This window comes from Leucopleurus acutus, assembly GCF_964270905.1.
Source record: "Leucopleurus acutus genome assembly, chromosome: X".
In the NCBI taxonomy this organism is placed as follows: domain Eukaryota; kingdom Metazoa; phylum Chordata; class Mammalia; order Artiodactyla; family Delphinidae; genus Leucopleurus; species Leucopleurus acutus.
Window position 1 is genome coordinate 12959106 of NC_139148.1, and position 27947 is coordinate 12987052.

At 43.2% G+C, this 27947-nt stretch overlaps 2 protein-coding genes across 4 annotated transcripts in view; one reads left to right on the forward strand and one right to left on the reverse strand.

The window, feature by feature from the left end:
* The window catches only part of CTPS2 (CTP synthase 2), a 110374-nt gene that overhangs the window by 40521 nt on the left and 41906 nt on the right, over positions 1 to 27947 (reverse strand). The gene's annotated exons all lie outside the window — the stretch shown is intronic.
* S100G (S100 calcium binding protein G) lies at positions 5080 to 9986 on the forward strand. Its single transcript, XM_082865298.1, has 3 exons — positions 5080 to 5184; positions 5911 to 6054; positions 9473 to 9986. The coding sequence occupies exons 2-3, from the start codon at positions 5920 to 5922 to the stop codon at positions 9575 to 9577; spliced, it is 240 nt and encodes a 79-aa protein (XP_082721424.1). The 5' UTR covers positions 5080 to 5184; positions 5911 to 5919; the 3' UTR covers positions 9578 to 9986.

Sequence of the window (27947 nt, forward strand, 5' to 3'; positions counted from 1 at the left end):
GGAGTCCTAACCATTAGACTGCCAAGGACTTTCCAAAGATGAAATTCCTAAGTGGCAGTGTGGGAAAGAGTGCAAGCCTTCTGACCTACCTGACAGAACCCTGGTAAGGCCAGCTTCTGTCCAGTCCCTTGCCTTTGGACATTTCATCTGGGGACACTAGAGGAGCCTACCTCCCAGCAGACCATCTTCAGTAGCTGGGCAGCTACAGCAGTCTCCATCGTTGCAGACCAAATCTAAACCCTTCCATGTGGCACGCAGGTTCCACCTCATTCAGGAACCATCTATGCTCTCCCTACATATTCTGACCCGTGGTTTCTACCTCAGCTGGATAGGTCCATTGCCGATGGCGCCTCTGCTCCCCTCCCCTCGACGCCACTACATACATACCTCCTCTTCACTACTTTCCCTGAGATGGCTTCGCCCCACCATCCCACGTGGGCTTGCGCTTTAGGGGTACCCTCCAGTTCTCCTTACCGTGCCATACTTAATACCAGTGTTATGCTCACCCTACCAAACAAATGACCTACACAGTGTTAATTCCTTTCCAATAAGTGGTAGGCTGAATAACAGCCTCCCCAAAGATGTCCAAGTCCTAGTCCCCAGAAACCGTGAATATGCTGCCTTCCGTGTCAGCCTGATTAAATTAAGCCTCTTGAGATGGTAAACTTATCTGGGGGTTATCAGGGTGGGCCCAACGTAACCACAGGGTCTTCATAAGAAGAAGCAGGAGGGTCAGAATCAGAGATGAAAATGTGACAACGAAGCAGAGGTCAGAGAGAGAAGGAGAGAGAGAGACTGGAAGAGGCCACATGGCTGGCTTTAAAGATGGAGGAAAGGGCCATGAGCAGGCAGTCTCTAGAAGCTGGAAAAGGCAAAGAAATAGATTCTCCCCTAGAGCCTCCAGAAGAAATGCTTCTGAGCTCCAGACCTGTAAAAAACTAAATTTGTCACTAAGTTGGTGGTAATTTGTTACAGCAGCAATAGGAAACTAATACAGTCCTTTAACGTATACAAGTTTAACCTCCTCCATCATTTCGTATATGCATCTCCTCTCAGAAACTAAAGTGTGGGCTCCTCACGCACAAGGACTAGATCTTCTTCTCTAGCACCATCAGAGTTCAGCACAATGGCAGGTTTGGATCAAGCGTTCCATCATTTAATCTCCCTGGATTTTAATCAAAAACTAACAGAGGAGACCCAGGGACTGGTCGGTGGGCCTACAAGAAGTAGAGGGTCTCTGAGACCAAGTCGCAGACGGAAGGGGAGAGGGGCAGTTGCCTGCTCTGAGGCCAAGGTACGCTGTGCCCAAGCTCACCTCTCACCTGATACAGGGCCGGTACCTCTCTGCAGCATCAGGGCAGCGTGAGGATGGAATCTACAATGGTGAAAGCATTAAGCAGTCCTAGAAATATGTAGATATTTTCTAGTTTTTTTGTTTGTTTTTGCGGTACGCGGGCGTCTCACTGTTGTGGCCTCTCCCATTGTGGAGCACAGGCTCCGGACGTGCAGGCTCAGCAGCCATGGCTCACGGGCCCAGCCGCTCCGCAGCATGTGGGATCTTCCCAGACCGTGACACGAACCCGTGTCCCCTGCATCGGCAGGCGGACTCTCAACCATTGCGCCACCAGGGAAGCCCCTCTAATTTTTTTAACTTGTTTTTTTCCACCAGTAAAATAAGGTCTATATTACTTCCACTAGGAAAAGAACATTCTTATACCTTCAGGTGTGATCATGACACTTAAGTCCTGCCTCTGAGCCTCACACTAACATTGACCAGCTCTCCTCACAGAAGCCCTACTCCTGAGACGGGGCAGCTGGCATGGTGGCTGACGGTGCGGGCTGGCTCTGGACTTGAATCCCAGCTCTGCCAGTCCCCAGTGACGTGACCTTGAATGCGTCCTTGACTGTCTCTGTAGACTGGAGGTAACAGCGGCATCCACTTCACACGGGTACTGCGGGATTTCTGGAGCTAACGGGTCGGGTAGGGGGGCAGCACACAGCCCATGGGAAAAAGCAGCCCTCGAGAGTCCCAGGCTCTGATAAAGAGGCCTCTGCGAACTCTGGCACCCAGGGCAGGGGCTGGAAGCGAAAGGTGAACTCTGTCATGGGCAGGGGGGGGCTCCCTTTTAGGGACAGCTGCTCTTTAATAGTCACGGTCTCTCCCAAACCTCAGCATCAAAGACAACACGAGCCCACAGACAGCATTTTACACCCATTTTGCTTCGCAGGGCCTGGCTGCTGACACTACCCTCTTCCCGAGGTGCTTTTTGAGGCACTGCTGCTGTGGCCTTTGAGCACAGTAACCCGGCCACGGAGACCTGCGGTACCCCAAGCTTGTAAAATAAGTTACTCTTGGCTTTCCCGGGAAAAACTGCAGTCTGTCCAAAGATCAAGCAATTGAACGGTGAGGTGAAATAACCTTTGCCTCTCCATTTTTCCATTACCCATCTTGTGCCTGTCATGTTTTCCCCCTTCTCTGGTTTCAAAATGCACTCTTTTGAACACACCCTGTATTTATCGCCCATCTCCACATATTTTTAGTTAATGTTTCATGAGAATATCTATTGGTGGATTTCACGTTTCCCACTGCAGGTTTACCCTCACGCTTGAGTCCACAGGTAAAGAGAAAAATAAGAGGCGAGAGATGTGACTTGCAGAGGTGAGCAAGTGAAAACATAAGAGGACCAACGGGGTGTTTTTCCCGTTCTGTTAGCGTTTACCACAAGCCTAAGTTCTGACAACAAGCAGCACTGGGCCTGTTTTAATCAGAGGTCTTCCCTTGAAACCAGAGATTTGTAGCCTAAAAGACTGTTAACCAATACTGTTCCAAATGTTTTTCTTAGGGTTCATTTTATATACACACATGCTCACACACACGTGTGTTCATATATACATTTCATGTGTTGTATACAACATATATTATCTCATACAATATACACTTGTTAAAATCATATAGTTCTATATTACATTGTTATTAAGATCACATATAGCTATTAAATAAATGAAAGAAAACAACTACCACGCTGATTTTAGCTCACAAGCGGTAATTTGAGAGAACAGATAATTTAAGATGCTATTTCAACAACTGGGGAGATGTGAGTACGGGCTGTGATCATGGCATTGTGGTTGTGTAAGAGAATGTCCTTGTCCTTACAAGATAAGATGCTGAGTTATTTAGGCGGTTAGTGTCTGGATGTCTGTAACTGATTCTCAAATGGTTGGGGTTGGGGAGGGTCATCCATAGAAAGAGAAAGCAAATGTGGAAATGTTACCGATTAGTGAATCTGGGCAAAAGGTGGGTTGGTATTCATTGACTCTTCCTGCAAATTTTCTGTAGATTTGAAATTTTTTTAAAAAGATGCTGGCGGAAAAAGATATTTTCATGACTGTTCAACAAAAGCCTCCTTCCTGCCAGGTAAGACAGAGCATAAGTATAAAAACCCGAGAAATTCTCTAAAATCTTGATTAAGATACATTGCCAAAATCAGAACATTTTTGTGTAAATCTTACAGCTAAAAGCAAAATGCCTATCTTTACTCTAAGAAGTGAGTTAATACATAGTCAGTACTGATGTATACCAATGTCAAATAATCTGCAATAAAAGCGAGAATAACATACACAAGACAGCTAAGGTGCATGGACTGATCAGGACTCAGGACTGGTGGCAGCTTTTAAGGAACTCTATATATAAGATTTCACATTTGTTCTCCAAGGTAAATAAGGCCTTAGAATTTTAGAAGTGAAAAGCCTCAGAGAGAAATACAGTCCGATACTTTAATCCTGAATTTGTCTGCAATATAACAAAGGGCCATAGAAAACTAAATATAGAAAAGGTCCATAAAAAGTGTGGACATATACAAGTATTTAAAAGCTGATAAGTGCTTTTAAAGTTGATCTGGAACCCCCTTTTGTGAGTTACAATCAGTATCGGATCAATGTTCCCAGGAAATGTCCTAATTCTTTCATAGAACTCTTTCTAAGAGAAATAAATTTAGTCTCCAATTTTAAATCCTGGCAGTTCCAAAAGTTTGAAGTAATTCCAACTGAATAAAAGTAAGTCAAGTGTTTTCACGAGTTTTTAGAATGATTAACAAAATAGATTTGGCAAGGAAAAGAAATAAAAAGCACATATGCGAACAACAAATAATGAAAAAGTTGAAAAATGACCATGCTATTTGGCAATCTTGCTTTGCCAAATGAAACCACAAATTATTGTGTATCTTCCCCCGACTTCTTAAACCTGCTTCTCAATGATATTTTATTCATTCATTCAGTTATTCAAAAATTTAACCACCTAGGGACTTCCCTGGTGGCACAGTAGTTAAGAATCCACCTGCCAATGCAGGGGACACGGGTTCGAGCCCTGGTCTGGGAAGATCCCACATGCCGCAGAACGACCAAGCCCGTGCGCCACAAGTACTGAGCTAGCACTCTAGACCCCACGTGCCACAACTACTAAGCCCGCATGCCACACCTACTGAAGCCCGTGCACCTAGAGCCCATGTTCCGCAACAAGAGAAGCCACCGCAATGAGAAGACTGCGCACCGCAACGAAGGGTAGCCCCCGCTCACCACAGCTAGAGGAAAGCCCACGCGCAGCAACTAAGACCCAACACAGCCAAATTATTTATTTATTTATTTTTAAAAAGTGGATGTTTATTAAAAAAAAATTTAACCACCTTATATGTACAAAACATCAGAGGGACTTCAAAGGCTATAAGGCCATTCTTTAAACTACGTAGTATTTGATTATCTATTTCAGCATTTTTTTTTTGATGTGCAGAAAATTATTTTTTTCAAGCCTAAATATGCAACTAAATTGAAAAACAACAACCCTCCATATTTGAGCTTTCTGAAATGTGAACAGTGAGCAAATATCCTAGTTCCACATGGTAGGGAAAATGTAATCTAAGGGGTAAAGAATCCAAGCTTATACTTGGGACTCTGAACCATTAAGCAACTGTTGAGGTGGCCCTTTATTGGATCTTGCCCTTAATTATGAAGCTCATGCAGTCTTAGGCTTGGGTTTCAAAAACCATTAATAATTACCCTTAAGTGGCAAACAAAAGGAAAATTTCATAATCAGGGTGGTGTAGGTGTAAAGACTATAAAAGTCGCAGGATCCTGCTCAGCTTCTCACACTCCTATTTGATTCTTCCAGCTGCCTCACTGCTGGACGACCAGGTAAGTGTGCTTTTAGTACTACCTGTAGCTGCTTCTGCTTCCTTTCAGAATGCTGTGAAAGAGCACGGTCTAGAGAAAAAGTGGGTTTGTGCCATCTAAAGATATCACCAGTAACTTAAGAGGCTAGAAGCTGTGGTCAGGTTTCTTCAAGACCACAGCCTACAGAGTGCAGAACAGGTACCTAAAAAGTGAAAAATGTCATAATTACTAGTAAAAGTATTCGGCTCCAAAGACTATCTTCTAACAGATATACTCCAAAAACAGACATTTAACAACCTATCTAAGATGATTATTTTTATTTATTTATTTTTTTGCGGTACGCGGGCCTCTCACTGTTGCGGCCTCTCCCGTTGCGGAGCACAGGCTCCGGACGCGCAGGCTCAGCCGCCATGGCTCACGGGCCCAGCCGCACCGCGGCATGTGGGATCTTCCCGGACCGGGGCACGAACCTGTGTCCCCTGCATCGTCAGGAGGACTCTCAACCACTGCGCCACCAGGGAAGCCTGATGATTATTAAAACACGTTTTCAGTCACTGGTACATTGTGATTCCCACAGTTCCCGCCCCCTCTCTCCTCCTCCTCCTCTTTATCTTCCCCTCTCCCCTTTTCTTTATTCTCTCTCACCTATGCCAAGGAAACTGCCCAAAAGCACTCAACTCCTGCTGGCAATCATCAGTATAAAATACTTCACCTTTTTGGTAAGTTCATTTCTTTCCCAATTTACAGGACACCAAAATGAGCACAAACAAGTTTCCTGAAGAACTGAAGAGCATTTTTGAAAAATACGCAGCCAAAGAAGGTGATCCAAACCAGCTGTCGAAGGAGGAGCTGAAGCTATTGATTCAGACTGAATTCCCCAGTTTACTGAAAGTAAGTATACCACCACAGAGCCCGCTGATGGGGCGGCGATGGTGGGAAGGGAGGAGAGAAGAGAGGAAAGGACGCGGGGAGAGGCTGAGGTCCACGACGAGACAGATCAGAGCTCCATCTGAGGCGGAGAGCCCAGCAGCCCAGGCATGGGCATCACCGGAGGGAGGGCGCTTGAATGTGTGCTTTCCTCCCCTGAGGGAAGGCCACATTTCAGAAGGCAAGTTCCTAGAAAGCATGGACTACGCCTTCTATTGCCCACAGCCTTGACTCAGAACTCCCCAGGACCAGCCACAGTAAACAGAAGCCATGATCGCACTCTTACCGAGCTAGGCCTGGAAGACCCGCAGGTTGCCAAGCAAACACACTAAGGCCTTCAGCCTGGATTCAGCACCCCTGTGCCAGGCTTTAGGAAAACAACGAGGCCTGTACGGTTATAGGAGCTGGACTTGGATGTGCTCCTCTGTAATAGGTAGGATCTCTCAACTAGACCAACACTTACTTGGCAGTCTGTTAAGAAAACCGGCCTCATGCTGATAAATTGCCCTCTGGCGACACCCATTTCTATTTCAAAAGCATTTACATTTGTGCTAATGAGCAACCACGAGTTTCTAAACAACTTTCAGGAAAGGATTACATTTCCTCAGCCATAAAGTTTCTGATCAAAGCCATCCCAGAGTTATCAACATCAAAATGCATCTAGAGGCAATAAGGAATAGGGAAAGGTTAATTCTCTTTGCTCCAATACGCTTTCTTTCCCTTGGAACTAAAAACCATCTTCAAAATGGAAGCAACTGTGCAACTACCTGTTACATTTGACTTGGTCCCTACTTAGCTCTAACTTCAGAATTTGGTTCTCAGTTTTTAACCAGAAATGTCCCTTCTGTCAATATGACATATGAGAAGGTTTCTAGTTTTAGTTGTTGAGGTTTCTGTTTTTAGTACTAAAAAGTGAAGTAGCTGAATTCGATGACCGTATAATCGATATTGTCTTATAGTTAAAATGTGAAATAACTTAAAAAGTTAAAGGTACTAGCAGAAAAAGAGACTTTCTAATCAAAAATAAAAACCAGTGTTTCTGAGAAAGATTCAACTTTTCAAAAAAAAACCAAAAGGAAGAAAAATAATAATAGGAATAATAGAAAATAATAAAAAGAAGAAAAATAATAATCTGACAGGGAAGCCTAGGCAATCTATTCAAACAATTTGTTTTTAAATAAGGTAAGATTAGTGAATTTTTCTGTATTTTTCTATATTTTATGTATTTCCTATAAAAAGCACATATGGGGCTTACCTGGTGGCGCAGTGGTTGAGAGTCCGCCTGCCGATGCAGGGGACATCGGTTTGTGCCCCGGTCTGGGAAGATCCCACATGCCGCGGAGCGGCTAAGCCCGTGAGCCATGGCCGCTGAGCCTGCGCGTCCGGAGCCTGTGCTCCGCAACGGGAGAGGCCACAACGGTGAGAGGCCCACGTATGGCAAAAAAAAAAAAAAAAGCACATATGACTTTTCTAATTAGGATAAAGGTAGGAAGCCTAATGGTAAGTTGTGAAAAATCTACTTATCAAGTCATGTACTGATTACATTTCCATATGGATTTCTAAGGTTTTCTAAGCTATACTGTTTACATCACATCATCTTGTATGGTTTAGAATGTAGCAAATGCTTCAGGAAAACAGTGCTTGGTATTTATAAAACAGATGCTAAATAACTAACACAGTTTGGTCTTGTGAGCATAGCTAAGTGTCAAGTGTCTTTACAGGAATCTTAGGGATTAAAGCATACCTTGATGTAGAGATTTGTTGCACAACAATGTGAACATACTTAACATTACTGAACCATATACTTAAAAATAGTTAAGATGGGGAATGTTATCTCATGCGATTTTTATCACAATTTAAAAAAATTTTTTGAAGCTGACGTATAAACTAAACTGTTATTTCAATAGGTTTCCTGGGTACTATTTTGCCACAGAGACTCCTAACCTGAAAGTCAGAGTTGTGGCTCAGAACAAGTCTCCCTGAAATATGCCACTTTAGCATGAAGATTACTTGGAACTAAAAAAAATCAAAACCCAAAGATTCAGGGAAAACTCTTTAGCTCCCACTCAGCTGCCTAAATTTATGCTGCAAAGAACAGAGCTCTTCTTTTACCAGGAAGAGAGCTCTTGCTAGAGATTCCTTTTGTCCTAAGAAATTTATCTGTATAACAGGCCAAACTTTTGTTTTCCAAACATCTCTGCCTACATCTGAATGGCTTTCCTTCCTTTTGTAGCCTTAGCCCAGGATGTTATATAAGCCTCAGTTACCTGGCTGCCCTTTGGGTATCATACTTTTATGGGGTACCCTGTATGTATGTAATTAAACTTGTTTTTCTCCTGTTGATCTGTCTATGTCAATTTAATTAATAGACCAGCCAAAGAACCCAGAAGGGAAGAAGGGAAAATTTTCCACCCCTACAGCAGAGACAAAAATTAATTCTGCTTAATTCACTACAGGAATACCAGTAGTCAAAAGGGAGTTGAGCTGAACATGATCTGATGTAACAAGCAGTGGTTCTCTGAGTAGTCAGTCCTGGACCAGCAGCATCCACACCGCCCAGGAACCTGTTGGAAATACAGATTCTCAGGTCCCACCCCAAGCCTAGTGAATCGGAAGCTCTGGGAGTAGGACCACCCATCAGTTTGGGTTTACTAAGGTCAGCATGCCCACCTGGTGATTCTGACGCATGCCAAAGTGTGAGAACCACTGAGCCAAAGTCATCCTGCATAGCATAGCAGTGGGCTGCAACCCGGGGTTTGCGAAAAAACTAGGGTGGTTGCTAATTAAGGGGTTGAGCTCTGGAGTCAGTGTTTGAACCCCAAGCCCTCTACTTACCAGCTGGGGGCGCTGAGCAAGTCAGCGGGTGTCTCAAAGCCTCAGTTTCCTCATCTGTAAAGTGGATCTCCCCCACACGGCAGCTGGGAGAATTGCACAGGATAAGGAAAAGCTCTGGCACGGGGCTGGCCCATGGCAAGCCTAGGATCACATGTTGGTCCAGCTCTGGGGCTGGATGCCAAACCAGCTACCAGGGAAATCTTGGAGCAGGGCCCCTCGGCAGTCAAGTAAAGCCCTGGGACTTCTTCTCAAAAGAACGATTTAGATTTAGTTTACATAGGAAACCAATTATTTTAAAATACACATTAGCAATTTTAAAATAATAAATGTATGATATAGTTTTTTTAAAAAAAGGGTAGGCAGTTCTGTGACATGAAGCAATACTACAACTAAAGTTGGTTTTTTCATCTCTATCAGTAACATATGACTGAAAACTCGGTTGCCTTCTAGGAACGCAGACCCAGTGTCTCTAATTCGGAAAATGTGCAGCAGTAACTGAATCATTTTCTCTCCTCTCTTCTATCCCATCCTTTTTGTCTAAAACCAGGGTCCAAGCACCCTAGATGACCTCTTTCAAGAACTGGACAGGAATGGAGATGGAGAAGTTAGTTTCGAAGAATTCCAGGTGTTAGTAAAAAAGATATCCCAGTGAAGGAAAAAACAAAACAGATCATTCTAAGAACCGAAAGAAGAGTGCCTGGGATGTGGCCCTATTCTGTATGAAACCACCATTGTCTCCACTTAATTCTTTGCAATTGTAATGATCAAGCAGTGAGGTCTAATTACTGAATAAAGAAATCCTTAGACATGTCTCACCTTGTCAAGTACTGACCCCTGTAGCTTACTAGATTTGAAAGTAACCTTAATTTGATGCACCTAATTTATGGATTTATAAAGAAAAAAAAAAGGCCCAGAATAGTTCCACGATCTTGACCAAGACCACAAAGATGGTGGCGGAGAGTTGGAAAGAATTCTGACGAGTCAAACCAACTCCCTCCCTCCACTCGTCCACCAGAATAACCCCCTCCCTGCTGTCCCTCCGCAGCCACGCAGGGCTCACATCATTCCCAACATCAACTCGTATTTCACTCTAGTCAATGGCTATGGAGAAACAGACTTCATAAAACAGACACTTGTCTTTAAAGTCATCTCCCAGCACAGGCTGTGCCTCTTGAATCAATGACCCTTTGGGGGAGCAAAAGGAATGTATGTCCAGAGAGTCAGTTCCATTCCATCACTGAGGGGATGGCCTTGGTTCTAGTATGTGATGTGGAAAATAAAAGGGACAGGAAGGCATAGGGCCCTCCAGCTCTGGCATCCTGCGATGCTGGGACGCTGGGTATCTGAGAAACAGCTAGTCCTCAGGTTCTACTAGTTGAATCCAGCTGGGGGGAGGGAAAGAGGGAGGAGCGTGGGAGAGGAGTAACTTTCTTCTGCCCCTTACCAGACAGTTAAAATGGCAAAGTCAAATCAGTCTAAGTTGGCCACGGCAGCCCAACACAGCAGTGCCCTGGAAGCCAGGTCTTTATCCTGACCACCACTCTCCCCTCCTCGGAAACACCCACAAATCATCAGCACTGCACCCATTCCCTTTGACCAGCATCTCAACCTTTCTGTTCATTATCACCCTCCTAATGAGTCTTGTTAGACATTCTTTTCCCAACTGCCCCTCCAACAAAATTTTAATTCCACATATACATTGTGTGTATACCTGTTTATGTACCACATGCGTATCTGTGCTTTAGACATGGTGTAAGATGGTTTTTTGACCCACCACCGCCCCCTCAAAAGCAATTTTAACCCCTGTGGTGTAAGCACATAGGGTAGCACGTCCCCAGAGGAAGAAAACCAGGCATGGCTGGTTTTTTTGACATAAGAGAACCCATCTTTGGCCTAAGCCATTTTGTGATCTAAGCCTGGCCGTAATGCTTGTCCTTGAACAGGTCTCAGTAATTAATTACCTTAAGGAAACAATGAAGGAACAAATGACTGTTATCAGGCAAGAGAAGTAACAAGAGCAAAGATAATATATCACTTGTAAAGACCCCCAGTTCCGTTTCAGCAGTAAAGGCTAGCCTGAAGCACTCAACCACCAGATCAACTGGAACCTAAGGGATGATAATGTTGACCTTTTCTGACCCTTGTGACTTCAATCAACTAAAGCTTGGACTGTGTGGACCACCCAAACCCCTTCGTGAATATGCATGTACCCTTAGCTTAAAACTTCCCCAGTTTTCAGGGAGACACTGCTTTGGGAAAGATCCCTGGTGTTCTCCTTACTTGCTGCAAGTAATAGATCCTTCCTCCTCCCATTCTCTGGCTTGGTTGCATCTTTTGGCTCAACACCCACGAAGAGGTGAAGCCAGTTTTGGGGTGACATTGGGAGCAATAGCGCATGCCTTTGAACAATGCTCTTCGATGTTTTTATTTTTAACTCATGCTCTAGAGCCAAAATTGCCACACGTTACTTTCTGTAGTTGACATCAGAAAGGTATGGGATTATTTCCACTTTCAAAATGCAGGAAATGACAATCTTGAATGGTTTTAAAACTACACAAGCCCTCCTGAAGATTCTGCTATGACCTTACTCTCAAGCTGAGAAACACTGCCTGAAAACTACTGCCTTTGAGTCAGTTTTTTTAACCTAACATATTTGAAGTGTGTGCTGGGTATGTCAGTCAAGTTGGCTGCTGTAATTTTCTCAGTGGCTTCAACTGTGCACTTGAAGGCACTCCAAGGTGGGCACACACCCACTCCCCACCTCGTTCACCCAGTAGGGGAGCAGAATTTGCCCCCTATGTCTCTTTGGCATATTAATTCTTTTAAGCTGGTTATTTTCTAAGAAACAGCAGACATGGGAGAAACGCTGAAAACCAAGTAGAAGTTACCCTTTTGTAAGAAACATTTACATGCATAAGGAAAATCTCCATTTGTAAGGATGTCGCCTTGACTGTACCAAGAAGTGGAGGATGACCAAATCTCTAGAAACTTAATCAATGGAGAAGGCAAAGGCTTACATCTGCATGAAAAGCTCACCCTTGTTTACCATGCTTTTCCTGGTCACCTCCCATAACTGACTCCCCACTGTCCACACCCTCTTTTGTCTTTAGCCAAAGATGGTATTCAAGGTGAAAGCCTTCTCTCCCATATATTCAACTTTTGTGTGATTTTCTCCTGTTAATCTGTCTCATGTCCATTTAATCCTTAGACCAGCCAGAAGAACCTAGAAGGGTAGAGGAAAATGTCTTCCTCCCCAGCAACCCATAGAGCGGGCAGGGGGCTGTCCATAGGCTGAGGAGTTGCATCTCAGATAGGCAAGTCCTGGTGATGTAAGAATCTAGAACAAGGCCAGCCAGGGTGACCCAAAGTGGGCCAGGCATAAATGAGTTAGGCAGTAGATAGTGACTTGAGGGCAAGGTTGGGGGAGGTCATATATTTAAATTTGCTTGAACATGAGCTAAAAAAAAAAATCTCTGAAAGGACACAGAAGAAACTGAGGCAGGAGATAGGTGGGCTCCAGGCTAGGCATTTACAACTGGCCTCCTGTTCACACTTCCTGGGGTAAGAAGAAGATGAGCTCCAGGCCAGACAATCATTACCAGCCCCCGGTTTACATTTCCTGGGGCAAGAGACAAACGGGCTCCAGGACTACATATTTATGACCGGACTCCTGTCTATATTTTGAGATCTGCACCTCGATATAAGAAACAGGAACAGGGTAGATAACCGGACACTGGACACTTTTATGGCAGAGACAGAGAGGGGCTAAACCCTGTTAAAAGCTTGAGAGGTCATACATTTCCCATCCTTGGGGCAAGGGAGACACTACGCATGCACAAAAGCCTTCACAGGGTCAAAAAGGCAGGAGATGCCAGACCATAGTAAGTCCTGCTACCTCCCTCCCAGAGGCCTTTGCGATGAAAGCCATCTTGACTGAGGGGTGCGCGTACACCCAGGGGAAGGTCCAGAGGCAAATTAGCCATGGGGTCAAAACAATACGATTGGCCAAAAAGAAGACAAAGACCCGGAAGACTGCCCCCTCATAAAGGGTTTAAACTTCCCAAAGGCCCGACTCTCGTGACTCTCACTGAGTTCGCCTGTGCTTCTTTCCGCATGTACTCTGCTTTTCCAGTAAACTTTTCACTTTTCTCTTTACCTTCTGCCTCCTCACCTGAATTCTTTCTTGACAAGGCAGGCAAGAACTAGGGACCCAGGCCCTAGCTGCTGGCCCCTGTGGTCCAGTGGTTAGGACTCCCGGTCCCGGAACTAAGATCTTGCTTCCAGCTACTGCTCGCTGCCGCTTACTGACGCCTGTGATCAAAATCAAAACTAGTATCAGTGGTCACATGTTAGTATGAAACCGAGTCCCCCTAAAACTGAATTCCCCTGCCGAGTTTATGATTAACCTCTCTATTAAAACCCTTTTCCCCTTTCTCATCCCCTCTGACCTCAATCCTCTGCTAACTGAACAATGATCAACCAGAGTCAGAGGCCTAAAAGTGCTCTTGTCCATAACATCCTTAACATACTCAGGCTGTTTCTCCAGGGCAGGATGAGCTAACAGACTGCCCCCCTCCCCAGGTCATGGACAACCTGGCCAAAGACTCATAAACCTTAGGCATCCTGACTCTTGAAACTGCGATTAACAAATGTCACAAGACAACGATTAGCCCCACCTTCTTTGTCCTTCCCCTTTAAAAACCCCGTAACTCGAAGACCAAATTGGAGGGGATCTGAGGCTCACCTCCACTCCCTTGCTTGGCACCCTGCAATAAACCCTTACTTTGCTGCAAATACCCGCTGTCAGAGTTTGGCTTTCTGAGCAGCGAGCACTCAACCCCTTGCTCGGTTTCAAGGAAAGGACTGGGCAGATGAGGGACAGAGGTGTGAAAGCCACTTCTCACTTCATATTTTATTGTACATTTTTGGTTTTTCAACCCTGTAAATGTGTCTCCCATCAAAAAGCATAAAAGAAAATTTTAAATAAAAAGAAAATATTTGTAAAATACCATATTGTTGCTTTCCATAATGAGCCTCTTTTCATCCTCTTTCTTATTTGGAATAGTCAGAACATACAACCGTCTAAATTTTGGGAAGTGCATATTGGAACCTATTTCAAACACTCAGAAATTTAACCAGAAAAAAAGAAAAATGAGTTCTAACCCTTCCATCAAGAAACAAAGGAGATTTTTATACACCATCAGGGAATATTTAAACACAATCTGTATCATTCTAATTCATACAAGAGCATTCTCATAGCATCAAAAGCCTTAAACATTTCTAATGACTAGTTATATTCCACTGTAGGGATACCGCTTAATGGTCTCAACTATTTCCCCACCGTGGGGCATTTAAATTACTATCATTTCTGATTCTTCTAACTAATGTTATAGTGAATACCTGTTCACTTCTTTGTCAACATATCAGATTCCTTAGGAGAATTTCGGAGAAGTAAATGTCTGAGTCAGAGGGTATGAATATTTTTATGCTTTGTGAAAGAGACCACCTAGTTGACTTCCAAAAGGTTGTATTGATTCATATTGCTACAAACAGGCAGGAGAGCATCAACTTCACTCCCCAGACAGCATTCATCAGTCTCATTTTAACTACTTCATTCATCGCAACAGTACATATCTTTTATTATTTCTGGTTTTTATGGGAATCCCCCACTACAGATGGTACCCAAATTACAATGCTTCAACTTTCCATTTCTCAGCTTTAAGATGGTACAAAAGCAATGTGCATTCGGTAGAAACTGTACTTCAATTTTTGAATTTTGATCTTCTCCTGAGCTTGAGATATGCAACATGATCCTCTCGTGATGCTGGGCGGTGGCAGCCACAGCTCCCCGTCAGCCGTGCAATCACGAGGGGGAACAACTGATACACGTACAACCATTCTGCACCCAGACAACCATTCTGTTTTTCACTTTCAGTACAGTATTCAATAAATTACGAAACAGAGCAGGACCCTGCGAGGCCCTCCTGGGTATAAGCCCCTCCTTGTCTCCTGTTGCTTGTTTGTAGAAAAAGCTTTTGTCGCCTAGGCCTTCCCCGGGTTCCAAAGAGCAGACCCAGTTAATGATTAGAGAAGTGGAAAATGTAGAAACAAAGGAAAGCAATCGAACAAGAAAAGTACTACTAGCTTAAACAACAGAGTCACAGGACTCCTAGTTCCTCCTGAAGGGATATAGACAACGATCTGACACATATCTTTGAGTTGTTCTGCAGAAACTAAGCGGAAGACGTTGACTTCACAGGGTCTGCACACAGACCCCAGACTGGTTGGAACCAGAAGACTGATGATTGAGATTCCTGAAACACCACCCTGTTACCTCACCACCAACCAATCAGAAAGGATGTCCATGAGCTGATCAGGCACCCTACGACCCTCTCCCATAATGTTGCCTTTAAAAACCGTTGCCTAAAAGCCATTGGGGAGTTTGGGTCTTTTGAGCACTAGCTGCACATTCTCCTTATTTGGCACCCTGCAATAAACGCTGTCCCGTCCTTCACCACAACCCGGTGTCAGCAGACTGGCTTTGCTGTGCGTCGGGCAGGTGGACCCAAGTTTGGTTCAGTAACAATTTCATGAGATTTGTAACACTTTATTATGAAATAGGCTTTGTGTGAGATGGTTCTTCCCAACTGTGGGCTAATGTAAGTGTTCTGAGCACACTGAAGGTAGGCTAGGCTAAAATATGATGTTCAGTAGGCTAGGTGTATTACAATGCATTGACTTCCAATATTCAGGACACAACCCCATCATAAGTCAGGGATGATCTTTATTCTCCCACTGAGTTTATGGTTGGGTACTGTTTTGTAAAAGATATTCTTTCTCTTGTTTGAAGCACCCTGTCAAGTTTGTTATGAGATTGTGAGCACCAGGGTGTAGATACTGTACACTGCCTATTGAGTGTCTATGGTGATACGGGGGTTCACTCTTTTGTTTGAACAGTATGATGTGTTAATCAATTTAATTCCCGGGATAAACACACTATCCATTCATGACTGATTATCCCTTAACACTATTAAATTAGACATTCTAAAATTTTATTTAAGGTTTTTACATCTTTATTAATAACCAACATTAGTCTATAGCTTGGAGTTTTATTTTTTGTTGTATGTGCTTTCTTGAGTTCTAATGTTTAGGTCATGCTAGCTTCCCATTTTCGCCTATGGTTTCGATCTCAATCAGCCTCTCACAAAGTAAATATACACTATCTCTTTTAATTCCAACAGACGTAAAGCACCTACTACAGGCAAGGTATTATACAAGATGCCATAAGAGATACAAATTGTCAGACCCCTGAGATCCTAAGTCAGTGATTCTGAGATCAGGCGAGGGAAAGGCTTAATCTAAGAAGTAGTATTTCAACTGGGATTTGTAGGAGCAACGCTGAAGACAATGTGCAGAAAAGGGGCAGCACTGGGCATTGAAAAAGAGAGGAAACACAACAAATAAACATCATGTGGTTAAGAAGGAAGACATTTTCCTCTACCCTTATAAGGTCTTCTGGATGGTCTAAGAGTTAAATTGACATGAGACAGATTAACAAGAGAAAATCAAAGTTTAATAACATGTATACATGGGAGAGACCCAGGAAAACTGAGTAACTCACCAAAATGGCCAAAACCCTAACCTTAAATACCAACTTCAGCCACAGACAAGAGGATGTTGAAGGTGGGTAGAGTCAGTTATGGGAGGTGACTAGGAAAAGCACAGTCAACAAGGGCAAGACTGTGATGCAGATTTGTGCACTGCCTGAAGTCTCTTCTCCCCTCTCATCCCTCCGTCTCCCACGGCAGCTGAATCCTCCTAAAGCAGCCATTTCTACTGAAAAGTCTTCACTAACGAGTACAGTATTTATCAATTACATAATATGTCAAGGTTGGCAGGTATTATCTTACTCATTCCCTGATTCTTCAGGATTAATTTTGACACTGACACTCAAGGACCTCCACAAATTCACACCAATCTCCTTCATTTCCTTCCACTTCTGTACAGGAGAGATGTGCTTTGGCCACGCTATTTTATGACAAAATCTTGGACATTCCAGCCTAGCATAAGCTTCCCCTGCTTTCAATGAACTCTCCAAGAGTGTCACAATCTTCCCTTCTTACTGTAATCCACAGTATTTCCCCCCTCTCACCACCCCGGACCCTGAATTCTTAAGTATCCAAGGTCTACCTGTGCTGTGCAATACCTGGGCCACTATACTAGGTGGCTATTGACATTAAAATCAATTAAAATTAAATAAAATTTAGGGACTTCCCTGGTGGCAGAGTGGTTAAGAATTCACCTGCCAATGCAGGGGACACAGGTTCGAGCCCTGGGCCAGGAAGATCACACATGCCACAGAGTCACTAAGCCTGTGCACCACAACTACTGAGCCTGCGCTCTAGACACCACGAGCCACAACTAACGAGCCCGCGTGCCACAAGTGCTGAAGCCCGCGTGCCTAGAGCCGGAGCTCTGCAACAAGAGAAGCCACCACAACGAGAAGCCAGCGCACCACAACAAACAGTAGCCCCTGCTCGCCTCAACTAGAGAAAGCCCGTGCACAGCAGCGAGGACCCAACACAGCCCAAAATAAACTAATTAAATAAATTTTTTTAAAAATTAAATTAAATTTAAAATTCAGTTCCTTCACAGAAGAGAAGACACAGAGACATAGGAAGAGGAGGAAGCAATGTGACCAGGGTGATAGAGATAAGAGTGAAGTAGGCCCTGAACCAAGATGGCGGAGCAGAAGGACACGCTCTCACTCCCTCATGTGAGAACACCAGAATCACAACTAACTGCTGAACAATCATCGACAGGAAGACACTGGAACTCACCAAAAAAGACCGCACATCCAAAGACAAAGGAGAAGCCATAGTGAGACGGTAGGAGGAGCACAATCACAATAACATCAAATCCCATAACTTCTGGGTGGGTGACTCACAGACTGGAGAACACTTACACCACAGAAGGCCACCCACTGGAGTGAAGGTTCTGACCCCACGTCAGGCTTCCTAACCTGGGGTTCCGGCAATGGGAGGAGGAATTCCTACAGAATCAGACTTTGAAGGCTAGCGGGATTCTGACAGGACTGGGGGAAACAGAGACTCCACTCTTGGAGGGCACACACAAAGTGGTGTGCACATCAGGACCCAGGGGAAGGAGCAGTGACTGCATAGGAGACTGAACCAGACCTACCTGCTAGTGTTGGAGGGTCTCCTGCAGAGGCAGGGGGTGGCTGTGTCTCACTGTGAGGACAAGGACACTGGCAGCAGAAGTTCTGGGAAGTACTTCTTGGTGTGAGCCCTCCCAGACTCCGCCATTAGCCCCACCAAAGAGCCTGGTAGGCTCCAGTGTTGGGTCGCCTCAGGCCAAACAACCAACAGGGAGGGAACCCAGCCCCACCCATCAGCAATCAAGCAGATTAAAGTTTTACTGAGCTCTGCCCACCAGAGCAACACCCAGCTCTACCCACCACCAGTCCCTCCCATCAGGGAACCTGCACAAGCCTCTTAGATAGCCTCACCCACTAGAGGGCAGACAGCAGAAGCAAGGAGAACTACAATCCTGCAGCCTGTGAAACAAAAACCACATTCACAGAAAGACAGAAAAGGTGACAAGACAGAGGGCTATATACCAGATGAAGGAACAAGATAAAACCCCAGAAAAACAACTAAATGAAGTACAGACAGGCAACCTTCCAGAAAAAGAATTCAGAATAATGATAGTGAAGATGATCCAGGACCTTGGAAAAGGAATGGAGACAAAGATCGAGAAGATGCAAGAAATGTTTAACAAAGACCTAGAAGAATTAAAGAACAAACAAACAGAGATGAACAATACAATAACTGAAATGAAAACTACACTGGAAGGAATCAATAGCAGAATAACTGAGGCAGAAGAATGGATAAGTGACCTGGAAGACAGAATGGTGGAATTCACTGCTGCAGAACAGAATAAAGAAAAAAGAATGAAAAGAAATGAAGACAGCCTAAGAGACATCTGGGACAACATTAAACGCAACAACATTCACATTACCGGGGTCCCAGAAGGAGGAGAGAGAGAGAAAGGACCCGAGAAAATGTTTGAAGACATTATAGTCAAAAACTTCCCTAGCATGGGAAAGGAAACAGCCACTCAAATCCAGGAAGCACAGAGAGTCCCACACAGGATAAACCCAAGGAGAAACATGCCGAGACACATAATAATCAAATTGGCAAAAATTAAAGACAAAAATTATTGAAAGCAGCAAAGGAAAAACGACAAATAACATACAAGGGAACTCCCATAAGTTTCACAGCTGATTTCTCAGCAGAAACTCTACAAGCCAGAAGGGATTGAAATGATATACTTAAAGTGATGAAAGGAAAGAACCTACAACTAAGATTACTCTACCCGGCAATGATCTCATTCAGATTCCATGGAGAAATCAAAAGCTTTAGAGACAAGCAAAAGCTAAGAGAATTCAGCACCACCAAACCAGCTCTACAACAAATGCTAAATGAACTTCTCTAAGTGGGAAACACAAGAGAAGAAAAGGAACTCCAAAAACAAACCCAAAACAATTAAGAAAATGTTAAAAGGAACATGCACATCGATAATTACCTTAAACACAAATGGATTAAAGGCTCCAACCAAAAGTCACAGGCTTGCTGAATGGATACAAAAACAAGACCCATCTATATGCTGTCTACAAGAGACCCACTTCAGACCTAGGGACACATACAGACTGAAAGCGAGGGGATGGAAAAAGATATTCCATGCAAATGGAAATCAAAAGAAAGCTGGAGGGCTTCCCTGGTGGCACAGCGGTTGGGAGTCTGCCTGCCGATGCAGGGGACGTGGGTTTGTGCCCCGGTGCAAGAAGATCCCACATGCCGCGGAGCAGCTGGGCCCGTGAGCCATGGCCGTTGAGCCTGCACGTCAGGAGCCTGTGCTCCGCAACAGGAGAGGCCACCACAATGAGAGGCCTGCGTACCGCAAAAAAAAAAAAAGAAAGCTGGAGTAGCAATACTCATATCAGATAAAATAGACTTTAGGATCTTCCCTGGTGGCGCAGTGGTTGAGAGTCCGCCTGCCGATGCAGGGGACACGGGTTCGTGCCCTGGTCCGGGAAGATCCCACATGCCGCAGAGCGGCTGGGCCCGTGGGCCATGGCCGCTGAGCCTGCATGTCCGGAGCCTGTGCTCCGCAACGGGAGGGGCCGTGGCAGTGAGAGGCCCGTGTACCACAAAAAAAAAAAAAAAAAAAGGACTTTAAAATAAAGAATGTTACAAGAGACAAGGAAGGACACTACATAGTGATCAAGGGCTCAATCCAAGAAGAAGATATGACAATTATAAATATATATGCACCCAACATAGGAGCACCTCAATACATAAGGTAACTGCTAACAGCTATAAAAGAGGAAATCAACAGTAACACAATAATAGTGGGGGACTTTAACACCTCACTTACACCAATGGACAGATCATCCTAAATGAAAATAAAGAAGGAAACAGAAGCTTTAAATGACACAATAGACCAGATAGGTTTAACTGATATTTATAGGACATTCCATCCAAAAACACCAGATTACACTTTCTTCTCAAGTGTGCACGGAACATTCTCCAGGATAGATCACATCCTGGGTCACAAATCAAGCCTCAGGAAATTTAAGAAAACTGAAATCATATCAAGCATCTTTTCTGACCACAACGCTATGAGATTAGAAATGAATTACAGGGAAAAAAATGTAAAAAACACAAACACATGGAGACTAAACAATACATTACTAATTAACCAAGATATCACTGAAGAAATCAAAGAGGAAATCAAAATATACCTAGGGACAAATGACAATGAAAACACAGTGATCCAAAACCTATGGGATGCAGCAAAAGCAGTTCTAAGAGGGAATTTTATAGCTATACAAGCCTACCTCAAGAAACAAGAAAAATCTCAAATAAACAATCTAATCTTACACCTAAGGGAACCGGAGAAAGAAAACAAACAAAACCCAAAGTTAGCAGAAGGACAGAAATCATAGAGATCAGAGCAGAAATAAATGAAATAGAAACAAAGAAAACAATAGCAAAGATCAATAAAACTAAAAGCTGGTTGTTTGAGAAGATAAACAACAGTGAGAAACCATTAGCCAGACTCATCAAGAAAAAGAGAGAGGACTCAAGTCAATAGAATTAAAAATGAAAACAGAGGGCTTCCCTGGTGGCACAGTGGTTGAGAGTCCGCCTGCCGATGCAGGGGACACGGGTTTGTGCCCCGGTCCGGGAAGATCCCACATGCGGCAGAGCGGCTGGGCCCGTGAGCCATGGCCACTGGGCCTGCGCGCCCAGAGCCTGTGCTCCGCAACAGGAGAGACCACAACAGTGAGAGGCCCACATACCGTAAAAAAAAAAAGAAAAACAAAAAAGAAAAAAGAGAAGTTACAACAGACACTGCAGAAATACAAAGCATCCTAAGAGACTACTACAAGCAACTCTATGCCAATAAAATGGACAGCCTGGAAGAAATGGACATATTTTTAGAAAGCTATAACCTTCCAAGACTGAACCAGGAAGAAATAGAAAATACGAACAGACCAATCACAAGTAATGAAGTTGAAGCTGTGATTAAAAATCTTCTAACAAACAAAAGTCCAGGACCAGATGGCTTCACAGGTGAATTCTATCAAACATTCAGAGAAGAGCTTACACCCATCCTTCTCAAACTCTTCCAAAAAATTGCAGAGGAAGGAACACTCCCAAACTCATTCTATGAGGCCACCATCACCCTGATACCAAAACCAGACAGATATACTACAAAAAAAGAAAATTACAGACCACTATCACTGATGAATATAGATGCAAAAATCCTCAACAAAATACTAGCAAACAGAATCCAACAACACATTAAAAGGATCATACACCATGATCAAATGGGGTTTATCCCAGGGATGCAAGGATTTTTCAACAGACTCAAATCAATCAATGTGATACACCATATTAGCAAATTGAAGAATAAAAAGCATATGATCATCTCAATAGATGCAGAAAAAGCTTGTGACAAAATTCAACACCGATTTATGATAAAAATGCTCCAGAAAGTGGGCATAGAGGGAACCTACCTCAACATAATAAAGGCCATATACGACAAACCCACAGCAAACATCATTCTCAATGGTGAAAAATTGGAAGCATTTCCTCTAAGATCAGGAACAAGACAAGGATGTCCACTCTCACCACTATTATTCAACATAGTTTTGGAAGTTTTAGCCAGAGCAATCAGAAAAGAAAAAGAAATAAAAGGAATACAAATTGGAAAAGAAGAAATAAAACTGTCACTGTTTGCAGATGACATGATACTATACATAGAGAATCCTAAAGATGCCAGCAGAAAACTACTAGAGCTAATCAATGAATCTGGTAAAGTTGAAGGACACAAAATTAATGCACAGAAATCTCTTGAATTCCTATACACTAATGATGAAAAATCTGAAAGAGAAATTAAGGAAACACTCCCATTTACCATTGCAACAAAAAGAATAAAATACCTAGGAATAAACCTACCTAGGGAGACAAAAGACCTGTATGCAGAAAACTATAACACACTGATGAAAGAAATTAAAGATGATACCAACAGATGGAGAGATATACCATGTTCTTGGATTGGAAGAATCAATATTGTGAAAATGACTATACTACCCAAAGCAATCTACAGATTCAATGCAATCTCTATCAAATTACCAATGGCATTTTTTACAGAACTAGAACAAAAAAATCTTAAAATTTGTCTGGAAACACAAAAGACCCCGAATAGCCAAAGCAGTCTTGAGGGAAAAAGGCAGAGCTGGAGGAATCAGACTCCCTGACTTCAGACTATACTACAAAGCTACAGTAATCAAGACAATATGGTACTGGCACAAAAACAGAAACATAGATCAATGGAACAAGATAGGAAGCCCAGGGATAAACCCACGCACCTATGGTCAACTAATCTATGACAAAGGAGGCAAGGATATACAATGGAGAAAAGACAGTCTCTTCAATAAGTGGTGCTGGGAAAAGTGGACAGCTACATGTAAAAGAATGAAATTAGAGGGCTTCCCTGGTGGCGCAGTGGTTGAGAGTCAGCCTGCCGATGCAGGGGACACGGGTTCATGCCCTGGTCTGGGAAGATCCCACATGTCACGGAGCGGCTGGGCCCCTGAGCCATGGCCGCTGGGCCTGCGCATCCGGAGCCTGTGCTCTGTAACGGGAGAGGCCACAACAGTGAGAGGCCCGCATACCACAAAAAAAAAAAAAGAAGAATGAAATTAGAACACTCCCTATTACCATACACAAAAATAAACTCAAAATGGATTAGAAACCTAAATGTAAGACTGGACACTATAAAACTCTTAGAGGAAAACATAGGAAGAACACTCTTTGACATAAATCCCAGAAAAATCTTTTTTGATCCACCTCCTAGAGTAATGGAAATAAAAACAAAAATAAACTAATGTGACCTAATGAAACTTCAAAGCTTTTGCACAGCAAAGGAAACCATAAACAAGACAAAAAGACAACCCTCAGAATGGGAGAAAATATTTGCAAATGAATCAATGGACAAAGGATTAATCTCCAAAATATATAAACAGCTCATGCAGCTCAATATTAAAAAAACAAACAACCCAATCCAAAAATGGGCAGAAGACCTAAATAGACATTTCTCCAATGAAGACATACAGATGGCCAAGAAGCACATGAAAAGCTGCTCAACATCAGTAATCATTAGAGAAACGCAAATCAAAACTACAATGAGGTATCACCTCACACCAGTTAGAATGGGCATCATCAGAAAATCTACAAACAACAAATGCTGGAGAGGCTGTGGAGAAAAGGGAACCCTCTTGCACTGTTGGTGGGAATGTAGACTGATACAGTCACTATGGAGAACAGTATGGAGGTTCCTTAAAAAAACAAAAAATAGAATTACCATATGATCCAGCAATCCCACTACTGGGCATATACCCAGAGAAAACCATAATTCAAAAAGACACATGCACCCCAATGTTCACTGCAGCACTATTTACAGTAGCCAGGTCATGGAAGCAACATAAATGCCCATCGACAGACGAATGGATAAGGAAGATGTGGTACATATATACAATGGAATATTACTCAGCCATTAAAAAGGAACGAAATTGGGTCATTTGTTGAGACGTGGATGCACCTAGCGACTGTCATACAGAGTGAAGTCAGAAAGAGAAAAACAAATATCGCATATTAACGCATGTATGTGGAACCTAGAAAAATGGTACAGATGAACCGGTTTGCAGGGCACAAATTGAGAGACAGATGTAGAGAACAAACTTATGGACACCAAGGGGGGAAAGCGGCAGGGGGTGGGGATGGTGGTGTGATGAATTGGGCGATTGGGATTGACATGTATACACTGATGTGTATAAAATTGATGACTGATAAGAACCTGCTGTATAAAAAAATAAATAAAATAAAATTCAAAAAACGAAGAGTGAAGTAGCCAAGGAAGCTAAGGGTTTCTGGGAGCAACCAGAAGCTGGGAGAGACAGGGAGTGATCCAAAAATAAATAAATAAATAACATAAAAATAAAAAAATAAAATTCAGTTCCTTGGCCACCCTAGCTAAATTTCAAGTGGTCCACAGCCCCATGTGGCTCGTGGCTGCCATAAAGGATGGCACAAATCCAGAACATTCTCTCATGGCAGAAGTCCTGGTTGTCAGAGCTGGTAGCATTACTGAGGGCGTACTCACATACTGCCACACATTTGGTTGTATGTCTCAGGCGTCTGTGTCTTGTGTCTCCAACTAAACTGCATGCAAGCTGGGTTGTGGCAGCTGCTCATCTGTTATACGCTACAGTTAGGACTGCACTTAAGTGGACGAGTGCCAAATGCACAGTGAGTTTTTTCTTAATAATCTCTTTCCACTAGAATCCAGCTATTTCTACTGCAAAAAAAAAAAAAAAAAGAAAATCTTTGAAGTTGTTGAAATACCTATTCCTAAGGCATTTCTCATTGAGCTAAATGTATAAAAGCTTTCAAATACATTAGCTTTGAAGTACTCATTTAGTCATTCAGTTATTGTTAAAATTATGGGCTACCCTTATTGATTCACTAATGGGGGCTTACTCCCTGCTGTGCTGACTCCTTTTAAAAAGTAGACTCCAGTAACAGCCTGATATCAGCTCTGAACCTATGGTCCCCACAGAGACAGGATTAAGTGACTATTAGCCTCCCAGACTGGTCCATAGAAAGCTATTTTACACACAGTACAGCTGTCTTCCTCACCACTGCTTTTATGAGAAAAAAGTCCTTTAGCCCAAACTAAGCTCCAAATGACTTCTTTAAGATCATTTTGTTAGTTGGGAGATGCTTACTACAATGTTCTAAATTAAAGCAGTCTTCAAATTTATAAAAGTTGCCTGGAAGGTTACTGTAAGTGGCTGTCTGGGTTTTTTAACCCTCTTAATTTGCTTTCCATATGAAATTGTTGAAAAATAAATGAAAGTAGAAAATATTTAATTTAACAGGGCTTCAACTAAAGGTAGGAAAATGTTATGCATTAATTATACTTAGTATATAACACAAATTACCCTTCACCTGAATGCATTTTTAATTATATGTGACTATCACAAATTCACTGTATCAGATGTAAAATTAATTTTGACTTTGAAAATTCTTGGATCAAAAAGGGGTAGGGGCTTCCCTGGTGGCGCGGTGGTTGAGAGTCCGCCTGCCGATGCAGGGGACACGGGTTCGTGCCCCAGTCCGGGAAGATCCCACATACCGCGGAGCGGCTGGGCCCGTGAGCCACGGCCACTGAGCCTGCGCGTCCGGAGCCTGTGCTCCGCAACAGGAGAGGCCACAGCAGTGAGAGGCCCATGTACCGCAAAAAAAAAAAGGGGGGGGGGTGTAAAAGAAGTCACATCTATGATAAATAACCAAAACTGAAATATCAAATGCCACAATCTCAAATCTCCGTTTGCATCTGCTTAAAATGCTTCACATTTCTCACTCTTCCTTACCAATAGCACCATCCAAGTGTACATATGTGAAAGGAAAAATCCAAATGGACTCAGTATTGCTAAGAGAACTCTCTAAAATGGAGCCAGGAGGCCACTAAGGAAGTATGACTTAGGCACGTGTCAGCCTGGATGGAATCTGACCTTTTGACCCAATGAAGTCATCAGAACTGATATCAAGCAGGACCCTGTGAGGCTCCTGAGCACAAAAGCCCTTCCATGTCCCCCATTTCTTGATTACAGGCAATAGGCTTCATTCAGGCCCCCTGACCTTCCCTGAGTTCCAAGAGGTCGGTGTTAATTAGGGAAGGGAGGGGATGCGGAGACAAGGGAGGAACAGTCAACAGAAACAACAGCCCTGACTCTCTCTTCCTCAGAACACTCTTTTAGGGTTACCCAAATCTGCGTTTCCCAGATTTTTTTTGGCCATGCAGCGGGGCTTGTGGGATCTTAGTTCCCCGAGCAGGGATCAAACCCAGGCTCCCCCGCCCGGCAGTGGAAGCAGAGTTCCAACCACTGGCAGGGAATTCCCCCAAATTGCAATTCTTAAGATTCCAAATAAACTCTTTTCCTATTTGCAGCCTCCTGTATTATTTTTTTAGTTGACACCAGTCTGTGTAGATGTGTTTGAATGTGGAACATGGATTCTGTTTTCAGATTCTGTTTCCATATCTAACGTAAATTCATATTTTTAAGTTACTATTTTCAGTAAACAGAAAAGAAATGCTAAAAATTATGCATATCCACATACCTAAACATCAGATTGAGATCATTCTTCCTATATATATCTCAAAAGCCAAAAACATTCTAAATATAAACTCTACAATGCCATGAGCTATCCTGCACATGAACTGGAGAGATCTGAAGCCAAATTCAAAGTCAAGTGCCATGTGATTGATACAGAGTCAGAATACAAGTCAGCTACAGCGGTGTTCCTGGTACACATCATCTAGAAGGTGGGTGAAGCTGCTTTAAAGCAGGCCAGAAAGTCAGACTTGCTGTAGAACCTAAATATTCTGCAAAGTTCCAGAGCCTTCTATTGCACCTTGTGGATCAAGCAGAGAAATGGCACAATAAAATAAATTTTACTCACTCTCTGCTGGTACTTCCAGACTCAGAAAGACTCTACCTTCACTCTTAGGAAAAAAACTATTTCTCCTTTTACGTGCATAAGAGACGCCCCCTCTTAGATATTTGTGCTGTATACCAGTATCTCTACTGATTTAATAAGCAACCATAAGACTAACCATGCATGCCAAAGGAGGGTCACGATGGCCCACGAAGGGGAGCAGAATTTGCCCCCCACACACAAAATATACCTCTTTGGCATAAAGATTATCCTGGGCTGATTATTTTTAAGAAACAGGAGATGGAGGAGAAGCTCTAAAACAGAACAGAAGTTACCCTTTTGTTAGAGACATTTGCATTTATAAGGGAAACCTCCATTTGTAAGGGTGTCTCCCTTTCTGTACCAGGAAGAGAAGGGTGACTCTAAATCTCTAGCAACTCTTCTCAATGGAGAAGGCAGGGACTTAAATCCGCATAACAAACTCACCCTTGTTTACGGTGCTTTGCCTTGAAAACCTCCCATAAATATCTCCACCCCCAACATCCTCTTTTCTTCTCTGTAGCTGGAGACGGTACTTAAGATGGTGGCTTGGGCCATTTCTGGGAGTTACTCAGAAACTCTGTATACTCCTGGGTATACAGGGGGTATCCATGTTATTGAGCTTCTGTTTGTTTTTCCCTTGTTATTCCTTTATTACAGGGGGCCTCAGCCAAGAATCTAGAAGAGTAGAGGGAAATTATTTTTCTCCCCAACACCCATGAAACAGATTTTAGCTGCAAATATACCCTTCAGGAGGCTCCCGGTTTCCAAAGCTATTTACTTTTTTAGCGAGAAGGGCCAGAATGGCCATTACCCACTGTAAGTCATGGTTATTTGCTCAAGTTTAAGGGATTCCCCAGGCTTCCTGGTGTCTGCTCCCTGGTGATT